This window comes from Vombatus ursinus, unplaced genomic scaffold, assembly GCF_900497805.2.
Source record: "Vombatus ursinus unplaced genomic scaffold, bare-nosed wombat genome assembly UNPS02014816.1, whole genome shotgun sequence".
In the NCBI taxonomy this organism is placed as follows: Eukaryota; Metazoa; Chordata; class Mammalia; order Diprotodontia; family Vombatidae; genus Vombatus; species Vombatus ursinus.
This window is the reverse complement of record NW_020954594.1, coordinates 6,234,082-6,247,345: the sequence shown is the minus strand read 5'-3', so window position 1 is coordinate 6,247,345 and position 13,264 is coordinate 6,234,082. Positions and strand designations below refer to the sequence as shown.

General features: G+C 37.3%; 1 protein-coding gene across 1 annotated transcript in view; it reads left to right on the top strand.

The window, feature by feature from the left end:
- CBL (Cbl proto-oncogene) overlaps positions 1 to 13,264 on the top strand; it is a 90,772-nt gene that overhangs the window by 55,224 nt on the left and 22,284 nt on the right. The window contains exon 3 of the mRNA XM_027835657.1: positions 12,380 to 12,526. Coding sequence (XP_027691458.1) covers positions 12,380 to 12,526 — 147 coding nt within the window. The remainder of the gene's footprint in view (positions 1 to 12,379; positions 12,527 to 13,264) is intronic.

Here is a 13,264-nt window from a genome sequence, read left to right as displayed (position 1 = left end):
GTGTGTGTGTGTGTGTGTGTGTGTGTGTGTGTGTGTGTGTAAGAAGATGGGAAGATTTCAAAATTTAATCTTTTCTCATCTGTCACTAAAACAGGGCCAAAGACTCATAAATTGGTTTCAAATTTAGCATCCCTACAGTTTATGGAATACCTGGTTTTAGGTGCTGGCCTTACAAAGATAAAAGCAGACTTAGCCCCTGCTCTTACAGAGACTGTAGTCTGTCCAGGAAGATAAAACACATAAATAATTAACATGAAAATTAGGGGGGGATATTAGGACAAAGGAAAAGTATATATACCCTCTTCTTGGAGAAATTCTAAGAGATAACTTTCAGGTGAGACCTAAGTTGAGCCTTCAAGAAAGGGAAGGCTTTCATCTGCAGATTTTGGAGTGGGGTGGCCCATCGCATCTGCTTAGTGAATTCTGCTGGTCTAGTAGTTCTTGAGTATATTCTGGGGACCCTTGCGAGTCCCAAGATCCTTTCTGGGTCTGCAAGGTCAAAACTATTTTTCTAATAATACTAAGATGTTTTAATTTCTAATATTGTAAACAGATGTAGATTTAACTCACAAAAGAAAATCTTTTGGGGGGGGTCTCAGAAACTTTTAAGATTGTAAAGTGGGGGCAGCTGCAGTGGATAGAGCACTGGCCCTGAAGTCAGGAGGACCTGAGTTCAAATTTGGCCTCAGACCAAACACTTGACACTTACTAGCTGTGTGACCCTGGGCAAGTCACTTAACCCCTGTTGCCTTTAGGGGAAAAAAAAAGTGTAAAGTGGTCTTGAGACTAAAAAGTTTAAGAACTACACTGTACTAGGTGATTGCTGGGGCTCTGTCAGCTTCCAGGATTAAATAATTGTTTGATTAAATTTACTATGGCCATATTTGGGTTCTAAAAAGTGATGACTATAGGACTTCAATAACTTAAATGCAATATTGCCATGAAGATAGTAAAAAGGTTTATTGTTTTAAAGGTAGACTCTTGAACTCTTTTTAATAGGTGTTGATTTTCTGTTCAAGCTTCACAAGCAGGTAAGAGTTAAACTACTTTGTTCACTTCCTGAGGAGCTTTGGTGAAAGTAGTTCCGTTGTATCTATTTTTAAAGCTGATTACTGTGTGCAGTGGAGGCTGTGGTGCACTTTAGTTATAAATGTCATCTGTCATCTCTCAACGTTTTCTCACTCAGCATTCTTTGGAAGGCATCAGTGTTTGTGTATGAGTTGGAATTAAATGAACATGCACAACACAGTTGTTACTAAAATGGTAACAAAAAATGGAATATTTTTATCTTTGAATACTGTGTAGTTACTCATCATTAGTTTCAGCCTCTTCATATGATCCTTTGCCTAAAATGTGTGAATACCTGTCATAACACAAGGCAGCAAAGGTTGTGTTATATTTAGCTCTGGAAGTTATTAGTGTCCTTGTAAATCTCATGGTATTTCTTTTAAAAAAATCAGCAAAACATCTTTATGAGATGTCAGATACCAGTGCATTTAATGCTACACTTAGAAGTGACAGTGATGATTGTTGAATTTTTTTTGTTTGTTAACTTTGGCAATATATAAAGTCCTTTTAAAAACATACCTGCAAATCATTTGGGGATACAGCAGCTCTATGGTATATATAGGTTAGCTGATGAGACCAGATTTTCAGGTGCCACCTGGTGTTTGGAAACCATAATAGTTAATATCAAAAAAAAAAAAAGAAAGAAAGAAAAAGAAAAATTCAGAACTTTTCAGACAAAGCAGAAATATATTTTCCACCTAGAGTAATTGTCATTTTATACTTACTGGTCATCCAGGTCATGTAATATACAATAAGAATTTAATTCTTTTAAATTTCCATTTTTCCCTTGGTCCTATTGTGAAGTTGTACTAATAAGTGTTTTAAAAGCAATAATGCCCTTGGGGTACCATCTCATGCGTATCAAATTGGTTAAAATGATAGAAGGGAAAAACATTAGAGGGAGTGTGGAAGAAGTGGGATACTAATACACCATTGGTGGAATTGTGAACTGATCCAACCATTTTGGAGAGCAATTTGGAATTATGGGCAAAAGAGTTATAAAACTGTGTATACCCTTTGACGCAGTAATAGTACTATTAGGTTGTTTCCCAAGGTGATCAGAGAAAAAAGGGAAAGAACTTATGTGTTCTAAAATATTTATAGCAGCTCTCTTTGTGGTGGCAAAGAACTGGAAATTGAGGGGATGCCCATCAATTGGGGAATGACCGCATAAGTTGTGGTATGTGATTGTGATGGAATACTACTGTGCTGTAAGAAGTGATGAGCAGGTTGATTGTAGAAAAACATGGAAAGACTTGCATGGAATAAATACAGAGTGAAATGAGCAGAACCAAGAGAACATTGTGTATAGTAACAACAGTATTATTGAAGGAGTAATTGCAAATGAGTAAGCTATTCTGAGTTATAGGATCATTCAAATAAACAACAAAGGACCTATGAAGGAAAATGCTATATCTCTATCAGCAGAGAAAGAACTGATATATGGAAGTATGTATTGTATGATTCCACATATATATCTATATCAAATGTTGGCCTTCTCTAATGTAGAGTTGAGAGTAAGGGAGACAACTTGGAACTCAAAATGTAACAAAATTTAAAAAAAATAAAAGCAATAATGCAATGGAATTTGAGTTGAAAGAAGCTTTAAAGATCACTAAGTTCATCTACTTTCTTTTATAGAGGAGGAAACAAAGGGCCACCTAGGCAAGGTAGTTTGTAGCAAACAAGAACCCAATCTACTTTTCTCTGTTTGTACCACATTACCCATCATGTCATATGCAGACAAGATCTATTTACATATAGGTACAAATGGGAGAAAAGGTTAGATGAGGGAAATGTAGTTTTTAAGATGTATAATTTTTGAAAAGAATAAATGGATATAGGTGCAAATTCCAGATTTTATTTTTGAAAAAGCAGTGTTAAAATTTGGTAGGGGGGTGGGTAGACTTATGACATCATTGGTGTGAAGAGTCTCCAATATGGAAACTTTTAATGCTGAAGCCATTTGTTTGCATTTTATAGTCTTAGAGAATTGTCTAGGGTCATTGAGAGGCTAAGTGACTTGCCTATGGGCACTGCCCCTCTTAAGAGGCAGATGTTTCCAACTCATAAGACAGCCTTGTATCCACTATAGCGCACTGCCTCTCATGTTAAGATAACTTCCAGATCAGCCATTCATGCATTTATTAAACATCTCTTATGTGCCAAGGACAAGATTCTTGGGGATACAAATATTAAAACGTCCCTGTCTTCAAGGAGCTTATATTTTATGGAGGAAATAGCAGGGTCACTTATACGTTTCTAACTCTTTAAGAAACAATATGATATAGTGAAAAGATAATTGCATTTGGAGTCAGAGGACTTGGGTTAAAATGCTGGTCTTGTTGCTCTTAGTGGTGTTGTGAGAAAGGATTAGAAGTTAGGCTTCCACAACAGAATAAAGGGATTCTGAGAAGGACTTCCCAAATCTTTAGGATAGTCCCTCAACCAATCAGAAAGTGCTACAAATATTCTGCAAACAACTAGTTCCTTAAGAAAGAGCCCTGAAGGCTAAACTGGTTGCAGCCTGTTGGGGTCAAGGACGGGGCAAAGGCTTTTCTCCACTGCGCTGGAGAAAATTGAGCTTATTGAATATTAACTGACACACCCAGAGGGCGGAAATAGCTGCCATTTTTGAACATGGGAAGCATGAACTAATATGACAAGGAGGAACATGGGATGGGTGGTTCAGGAAGAGTGTAACCTAGATGAACTGGTCCAATCCCAGGCTCAGGTGGGTAGAATATGGATCTTACTATTTAAAAGTTGATTCTACCGCTGTACCAGCACACAGGTGCTACTAGGGTGTGGTGTACCCACTTCTCACGAGACTCATGATAAAGGCTTTCCTTCACTCCTGTAGTAGATTTTTGTTTCAGATTTTTCTGACAGTGTGATCCTGTGAAAGTAAATTAACTTTTCTGGCCTTCCGTTTCCTTATCTTTTATAAAACGAAAGGGGTAAACTAGATTCCTAAGGTCCCTTCTATCTCTCAAACCCATGATCCTGTAAGTGGTGAAATGAAAACTCAATAGGGGGTCTACTTTGAAGAATGCATTGATTTCCCATGGAATAAAGCCCTTTTGACCTTGAAAAGCCCTGCAGTTATTAAATTCATCAATTTTGAGTTTAATTATTGAACATAGGATCATAATACTGAACTAGCACTTTTCTCACTAGCAGGTTTGCTTTTGATCCGGTCAGACAGGAAGACAATGGAGTCATAATAAGGGGTTAAATAAGCTTATTTTATTCTAGTCTAGTCTTCTCAAAGGGAGTTTGCTGATAATGGCAGCACTAACTCCTACAACATTCCCTTAACAACTCTTCTCACAGGGAGGGGCTGGAGCAAAGTGTGTGTGTGTGGGGGCAATTGAGACTAGCACAATTTGTGCACTCCCCTAAATCCCCTCAAGCCTCAGTGGGGGCCGGTTGAGGCAAACACAAATTCCCCCTCCCAAGCCTTGATGGGGGCCCATCACACACACACTAAAATTTGCCTTACTTACATTCTTCTAGTCCTTGCTGTTTTGAGGTGATATTGCTGAGAAACTTCCACTAACTTTCTCCTTAAGATTTAGCAAACAAATTGATATTCTAAACTAATACTGCCCCAGGCTGACATATCTTGTCACTTGGAAAGTAAATCAGGTGATTACAGACTAAGTCTTTAGCCTCTTTTGGTCTTGTCATCATGTGTTCTTAAATTGGTTAAACTTCTGAATAAAATTGTTATAATCTTTTTAAGGGTATCATTCTTCTATCCATTTCACATTCTTCAGCACAATAACTTGTTGTCAGGTGAGAGTTGTAGAAAATTATGATTTTTAAGTGTTAATTTGGTATAATGTATTTAATAACTTGAAATTCCTTTATCTAAATTCAAGAAAATCAACTCTTGGTTGAGATAGAATTCTTTCTCACTTTCCTTATTTACAAAATAATTCAGAAGGTTAGACTGGTTGATCATTAAGATTTCCTTTGGCTCTAAAGCCATATTAATGGATTGGGGGGGGGAACAACTTATTCTGGTGCTACTTACATATACAGTTCTTGTCCATGCTTCACTCTGGCCATCTTCCTGCCATGTTCCTATGCATGCATTAGAATTGACTTGCCACAGCTCCCTTTAACAATCATATGACTTCCCAGACAGAGAAAAGCATTCTTCTTTAGCACTAATTTCTCTATATGTGTTCTCTCCTTATTAAAATTAAAATTCCTTGATGGCAGGGACCACTTCTCTTTTGTATTTGTATCTCTGTGAGAAGCACCTGTAATACAGGAAATGTAAATATTAAGGTTTAACAAATTTTTTTTCACTAATTCTTTTTTAAAAGTTTTTTTTTAAGTTACCAAACATTAATTTTCTCTCCTTCCTGCCCACTCCTATTTAGAGGGAAAAAATACTTATAAAAATATGCATAGTTAAGTAAAAACATTCCTATATTGCCCATGTTAAAAACTATACAGTTCATTCTGTTCTTGAATCCATCTTAAATCAATTACCTCTCTGTCAAGAATAGGTAGTATAGTTCATCATCAGTCCTGGAATATTCATTTATTCTTGAATGGAATTTCTAATAGCTGAAGTTAAAAGATAAATAAGCATGGTTAAGAAGCTATTTTGGCATGCTTTTTATGTTTAGTTATTCAAAAATAGGAATTTAATAAATGAGAATAATTATTCAGTATTTGATATCTTCATTTTGGAAGAATACTTTATCCAACAAACTAAACTAGAAGGGAAATGGCTTGCTATAGGTTATGGAAGACTAGTGTCAGCTTGATTTTTGTGAACTGGTTCATTGAGAAAAGAATGCAAATACTTCAGATGCCATGTTTAAGAGAGAAAAGGCTAGGTAAAATATTTTATTTCCTGGGTGATATGCAGTGCTAAAATGGAGATTGCAATAACCTACATTTTCCAGTAGTAGAGGAGAAAAAACTCAGCCTTTGAGGTTTCCAAATATGCAGAATTTTGGTTAGGAGATTAAATATATTACAGATTATCTAATGAGATACTTGGATGTATGAATATTAAAGGGAGGGGAAATATTGGAGGAAGGGCAAATAAACAGATGTAGCTAGTAACTTGTTATGCTCTTAAAACTTAGCTTGTTTATGAAAATACGCAAGGTGGTTTTATCCTCTTTTATAATGATAGTGCCATCAAAATTTATTTAATTGGAGAATATTAAGAAATATGCATGGGTTAGAAATAACTTTAATGCTAATACTTCAAAGGTTATATATGTAAGACTTACATCTTATTCCAGAATCATATCCTGGTGACCTTGGATTCTCAAAGATTAAGGCAGCAGGAGAGAAGCTCTCTGGACATGTATACTTGAAAGGGGGTTGAATATGGCCCTGTGATAAGTTTAGGGACCAGCCTGGCAAATTGAGAGAAGCTGATTACCAGGTTTTCTGTAGCGTTGTGAATTTTTTTGTTATAGAAAGCCTAGAGGACTATGTTAGTTCATAAAGAGGTTGTAATCCATGGTAGTGGATGAAATACCAATACTGATTAAAATTACAGTTTTCCCCTCATGTCTGACCTACTTGTTGGTTATTTGAATATTTTTTAAAAGTTCTGTTTCACTAAAGTGTTTAGAGTAGGTAAGGTTGGGAGTTTTTGAACTAAGTATTTCTTAGTGACATTTTCAGTTGTAGTGGTATTAAAAGAATTAAATGATTTAGCTCAGGAGTAAACTGTGGAAGTGAATGAAGACTTGAACTAGTTAGTTACTTTTTGAAGCAGAGCTGCAGATACTGACACTAGAACTTAGGAGAACTATTTATTACAACTTGAAGAAAGGCTGCTCAGTGTTACTGCATTATTCAGAACTCCTAGACTCTTCAGAAATAGGCAAAGTTAAGGTGAAGTTGGTTTTTCTTTTCTAAAAATTTTATCCATGATTATAATAAGAAATGCCTCCCATTTGTATGGTGTTTTGATGTTTTCAGAGTGCGTTTCCTTATTAAAACTTGTAATTTGGGATATACTAGCATTATGTCCTTGGTATGTACTTCAAATTAACTTTTTTTTTTTGCCTTTTTTTGGTGAGGCAGTCAGTTAAGTGACTTGCTCAGGGTCACCCAGCTAGTAAGTTTCAAGTGTCTGAGATTGGATTTGAATTCAGGTCCTCCTGACTCCAAGGCCCAAGCTCTACCTACTTTGCCACCTAGCTGCCCCTTCAAGTTAACTTTGTCCTAATGAATACTCTTGCTGTGTTTCTTTTTTAAAGTGGGGTTGGTTGTGAAGGTTCCAGACCTGTGATTTTTATCAATATAAGGAATTCCTGGTATGGAACCCCCCCCCCAAAAAAAATTTGTGTGATTCACTTTATTACTGTGGCCTGGAACCCAGTGCATATCTCTGAGGTGTGCCTGTATAATAAAAAGTCCTTAGGTATTCAGCTTATGAGATAGATGGATCTTAGTTCTGCTTCTAGCATTACCATTATAAAGGAGTTCAGATGTTTTTGAAGTACGGGAATCCTCTTGGTGACTGTTTTATGCTTTTTGTTCATTATACTTCATTATTCTTTATGGGACCTATTAGCCAATCAACAGAACCAGAGAGAGATGAATTACCAAAGAGGTTAAGGAAGAAAAGAGTGTATAGCCAGTGAAAAGGTGATAGCTTGGGAAAGAAATGAAGGATGGATGAAACAGAGATCATAAGATAAAAAAACAGAGCTAGTGGCATTGGCAAAGAAAGAATCATAAAATATTATGATCAGTTAAAGGAACTTTTGAGTTTGTGAACATGGAAGTAAAGAACACTTGTGGGTGAAGGCAACAATTTTTGATACTCTTATCTGTTGCAAAAAGTATACTTGGGTTGACTAGCCTGCTACTTGTTATCGAGCAGTAACTGTTTAGAACACAGTCCTAAATGCAACTTAACCAGCACTTAAATTTGTATAACTCCGATTTCATGTCTGTTGTACTTTCCTAGGGAACTCTCCAGTGAGTTATAAGAAAATAAAATCTGTTTTTCTGTTATAAATGTATAGAAAGATTCTGTATATGTGCATTTAGTTTAGATTAATGTTTATTATTTATCCTGCTAACATGAGCTGAGTCTGAACTACATGAACTTACGTAAAACAAATAGCAAATAGTAGTAAAATAGTAAAAAGTAAAATTTTGTTTTCCTGTTATTTCCATAGTTTTTAGAACATTCAGTGAGTGGGTGGTTCTGGCAGACTTTGTATAGTTCTTATTCTTTAATATAAAATTCTCTAGCTAACTAATCTAAAAGAGCCTTGTGTCTTCAGTTCAAACCTATGTGGCATAATTTAAGTTGAAAATTAAGATAAATGATTTCAGATAACATTGATTCTTTTTTGCCTTACCCTTATAGCAGTAGAGGATTAGGAGCTTTCCTTTTGTATGTGTGATAGGATTTCATTCTCCTGGGTTGTTAACACTTTTCATAAAACATTAATTAAGAGAGCTAGCTTGATGTGTGTCTAAAAGAACACAATATGTACTTAAAGTCTAGACCTGGTTTTAGCCCTTGTTCTACTAATTAGCTATTTGTAGCTGGCTGTGCTTTCTCTTATTCACTGGTCTTGGTCCTTGTTCCTTATTACTGCTTCCTATTGAGCAACTTCTCCCTTAGTTTCAAACTTTCTTAATTTATCACGCAATCTAGATTCTGGTGACTGTTATTTGTAACCTGCGGGTCTACTCACCCCTCCCCTAACTTGCCCTCCCCCTTTCTCCTTCATTGAGTTCAGTATCTGCTTACAGTCTTTCCTCTAATTTCCCAGTTCCTCAATCTACTCAGTTCCCATGATCTATTCTTCTACTTCCCTCAACTACATAAACAGATGGTCACACCCTTGATCTTGCCATCACCCACGAGTGTTCTTTACTTCCATGTTCATAAATTCTAAAATTCCTTTATCTGATTATAATATTTGATGATTCTTTCTTTGTCAATGCCACTAGCTCTGTTTTTTTATCTTATGATCTCTATTTCATCCATCCTTCATTTCTTTCCCAAGCTATCACCTTTTCACTGGCTATACACTCTTCTCTTTCTTAACCTCTTTGGTAATTCATCTCTCTTTGGCTCTGTTGATTGGCCAGTAGGTCCCAGGCCAAGTCCTACTTGATCTTTGGTTGGGCCCTGATTGGTTCAGAATGAATGTAAAGAGTAATTGTTTCTGTTTTGGCCAGAAACCCTGAGGGTCTTCCCCTCCCAGGCCGAATTTTTTTTTTTTAATTAGGTAAAGAGGCCGTTCTGTGCCCCATTTCTTATTAAGCCTTAGTCATTGAACTGTTGTCTCAGTCAACCTGAAACCTGTTAAAAGACCTTAACTTGAAAAAAAGGCTAAGGTCCCCCACTGCATCCTGGGCCAGCTCCAGTTGTCCTGATCTGTATCTGGCCACTAGACTCAGATGACTCTGGAGGAGAAAGTGAGGCTGGGGACTTTGCACAGTACTCCTTCACTTAAATCCAATTCACTTGCAAGTCATGGCATCACCTTCCTGATGTCATGGTGCTCTTCAAGAATGAAGGACAGACAAGAATAGGGTCTTCCACCCACTTACAATTCCCTTACTCCTTTATTCTGTCACTAAACAAACCTTGCCAAGCTCTAATCCTGGATTACTCCCAGCAACAATGGTTTCCTTCCTTCCCATTCACATGCTGGTGAATGGTGCTAGAAGAGGCCACAAAACTATGCTGCCTGGGCCCTCACTGAAAAATATCTCCTTTCCTGTCAATCTTCTTTAAGTAATTCACTATTCTACTCCCCAAAGTAGAATTTATCTATCAAGCTGGGACCTGCTTCCCCAGCCCTCCACTGAGATTGGATCATCTTCCTTTACTGCCTCCTTTTTCACTCCCATCTCAGATGAAGTGGTGGCTCTTGTTAAGGCAAATTCCCATTCCTGCCTGACTTCTCCAGCAAATTGTCCCCTATCATCCTATAATCTACTCCTATTCGTGTCGAAATGTGGGAACACCATCTAATGTGTGCATCCATCCACTTCCTCTTTCATTCTTTTCTAAACCTGCTGTACTCTTTCTTCTAGGCTCATTGTCCAACAGAAACTTTTCAAAGTTACTAGTGATTTCTTAATTGCTAAATCTAATGACCTCTTCTCAATCCTCCACAGTGTTTGATACTGTTGATCACCCTATCCTGGATACCCTTTTCTTGATCTATACATTTTAGTGACATTGCACTCTTCTGTTTCTTTTCTCTTGGACCACACTTTCACAGACTCCTTTGTTGGTTCTTTATCCATGTATCCATGTTTCCTCACTTGGTGTCATCCATGGTTCTGTCCTGGGTCCCCATTCTCTTGACTGTATACCAGGGACTGTCACACTATATACATGGACCAAATGGACTCATGGGCCAAAATGAGCTGACCACCTATGCTCAATGTAGAAACCATTCTTAGCTCCCTAGCAAAACAAAAGTAATCCAGCAGTACAGTCAATTGATGCATATTTATTAAGTGTCTGAGACAGACCCTGCCTAATGGGGGAGATGTGAAGGAAACAAACAAACAAGCTATATACAGGATAAATAGGAAATAAGAGAGGGAAGGCACTAGAATTAAGAGGGGTTGGGAAAGACTTCTTGTAAAAAATTTTAGTTGGGACTTAAAGGAAGCCAAGAGTTGAGGAGGGAGGGCATTCTAGGCATGTGAGACAGCCCAGAGAAAAATGCCTGGAGCTGAGAGATGGAGTGTCATGTTTATGAAATAGGTAGGAGGCCTGTATCATTGGATCAAAGAGTACATGTTGGAGAGTCAGTTGTAAGAAGGCTGGAAAGGTAGGAGGGACCTAGGTCATGAAGGACTTTGAATGCATTTATATTTGATCCTGGAAGTGATAGGGAACCACTGGAGTTTCCTGAGGGGTTGGGGTGGAGGTGGGGGTGACATGATCAGACCTGTGCTTTAGGAAAATCACTTGGGTGACTGAATTGGAGGATGTATTGGTATGATGAGAATACAAAAGCAGATAATTGGCCTGTTGACCCTGTTCTATACTGTCTTATTTGATGAGGTCATTAGCTCCTACAGTAGATTTATCAAATGAGGTAACATGTAAAGACACTTTGCAAACCATAGCACCATACAAAATGCTAGTCATTTTATATTATTATGATTTTCATATCTGTATAGCCAACCTTTGTCTCTCCCTTGAGCTATAGTCATGTTTCTCTTGTTTATCTCAGCTATCTCTTAGATATCTCAAACTGGATGTCCTCTAGGCATCTCAGTGTTAACATGTCCAAAACGCAACTCATTATCTTTCTTCCTAAACCCTCTCCAAATTTGAACTTTCCTATTATTTGAGGGCACCACAGTTCCCAATCACCTAGGTTTGTAATCTCAGTGTCATTCTTGACTTCTTACTCTGATTCACCCCTCATATCCAGTCTATTTGCTATGTGTTGTCATTTTGACCTTCACAACATTTGATATACATCCCTTTCTCTCCATACAGCTACAACCCTAATTCAGGCCCTCATTTTCTTTCCCCTGTACTATTGCAATAGCCTTCTAATGAGTCTCCCTGCCTCAAGTCTTTTTCTGCTTACCTTTTTTTTTTTTTTAGGCAATTGGGGTTAAGTGACTTGCCCAGGGTCACACAGCTAGTACATGTGAAGTGTTTGGTCTGAGGTAGGATTTGAACTCAGGTCCTCCTGGCTTCAGGGCCAGTGTTCTATCCACTGCACCACCTAGCTGCCCCTCCTCATTACCTCCAAAATCAACTATGAAGTCCTTAAGCTTGCTAAACCATGGTTTCTCCCCCTTATTACCCCCTTATTATATCAGACAGCAAGCAGTCTGATATAGATTATATATGTGCAATGGTGTTAAACATATTTCCACATTAGTTATGTTGTGAAAGAAGAAACAGAACAAAAGGGAAAATCCGTGAAGAACAAGCAACAAAAAAGCGAAATTAGCATACTTCAGTCTGCATTCGGACTCCATAGTTCTTTCTCTGTCTGTGAATAGCATTTTCTGTCCACATGGTTGTTTTGAGGAAAGCACCTGGTAAATTCTGGAGCTCTAGTGAGCTGTTTAATGAAAAGAAAACAAGTATTTTCTTCCATCTTCTTTACATACATAACAGAATAAGAGTAATAGTATAGAAGAGTATTTTTAATAGTATCGGCCAGAGAAAATATAGAGATAGTTTCTAGATATGTGTGGATACCTTTCTACCTTTGCCACTGTGTATTTCTAGCCGTGTTCATTGTACATAAATCTTTTCCTTTTGTTTCTTTAAATGTTCTGTTGTTGTCATTTGTAGGCGAAATTTGACCAAGCTGTCCCTTATCTTCAGCCACATGCTGGCAGAACTAAAAGGGATCTTTCCAAGTGGACTTTTTCAAGGAGATACATTCCGGATAACCAAGGCAGATGCTGCAGAATTTTGGAGAAAAGCTTTTGGAGAAAAGTAAGTTTTATCATACTTACTTTGGACTATGGAAAAAAATGTTGTTTTAAAATCTTACTTTATTAATGCCTTTTGTTTTCTCGTCACCTTAATTTCTATATATATCAGTCTCTCTTCCTCTACCCAGCAAACTGTCCTTTGTAACAAAAATTTAAAGAGAAAAAAAAAGTCAGTCAACAAAATCAGTCAGATTATTAACTTAATTTTGACAGCATATATGACATATTCCATACCCATGACCTCCCACCTCTGTTAAGAAAGAAAGGGAGGTAAAGTGTATATTTCTATGTTTAAATAAATACAAGTACTTCCTATTGACTTTACTGGATTATTTCCCATCTTTCACCTTCTTTGGATGCCTCTAAAGGTCTGTCTTTGATTCTTTTCTCTTACGAAATCATAGATTTGGAGCTGGAAGGGACCTTAGAGGGCATCTAATCCAATTCACTTATTTTAATGGTGAGGAACTGAGGTGAAGAAAGGTTAAATGAAGTCCAAGGACGTTTAAGAAGTAAAAGAGCAGGAATTTGAACCCAGGTCCTTTGACACCAAATCCAGCCTTTTTTCACTGTGTTGTACTGCCTCTCCTCTCTCTTTCTTTATATCACCTCTCTGTGATTCTATTGATTGCTATAATTTCAAACATAATCCTTACATAGATAACCCTGTCCTCCCCCACCTATATCATCAGCTTTTATCTCTCTCCCAAAGTCCAATCCTGCTTCAACAGCTGCCTGC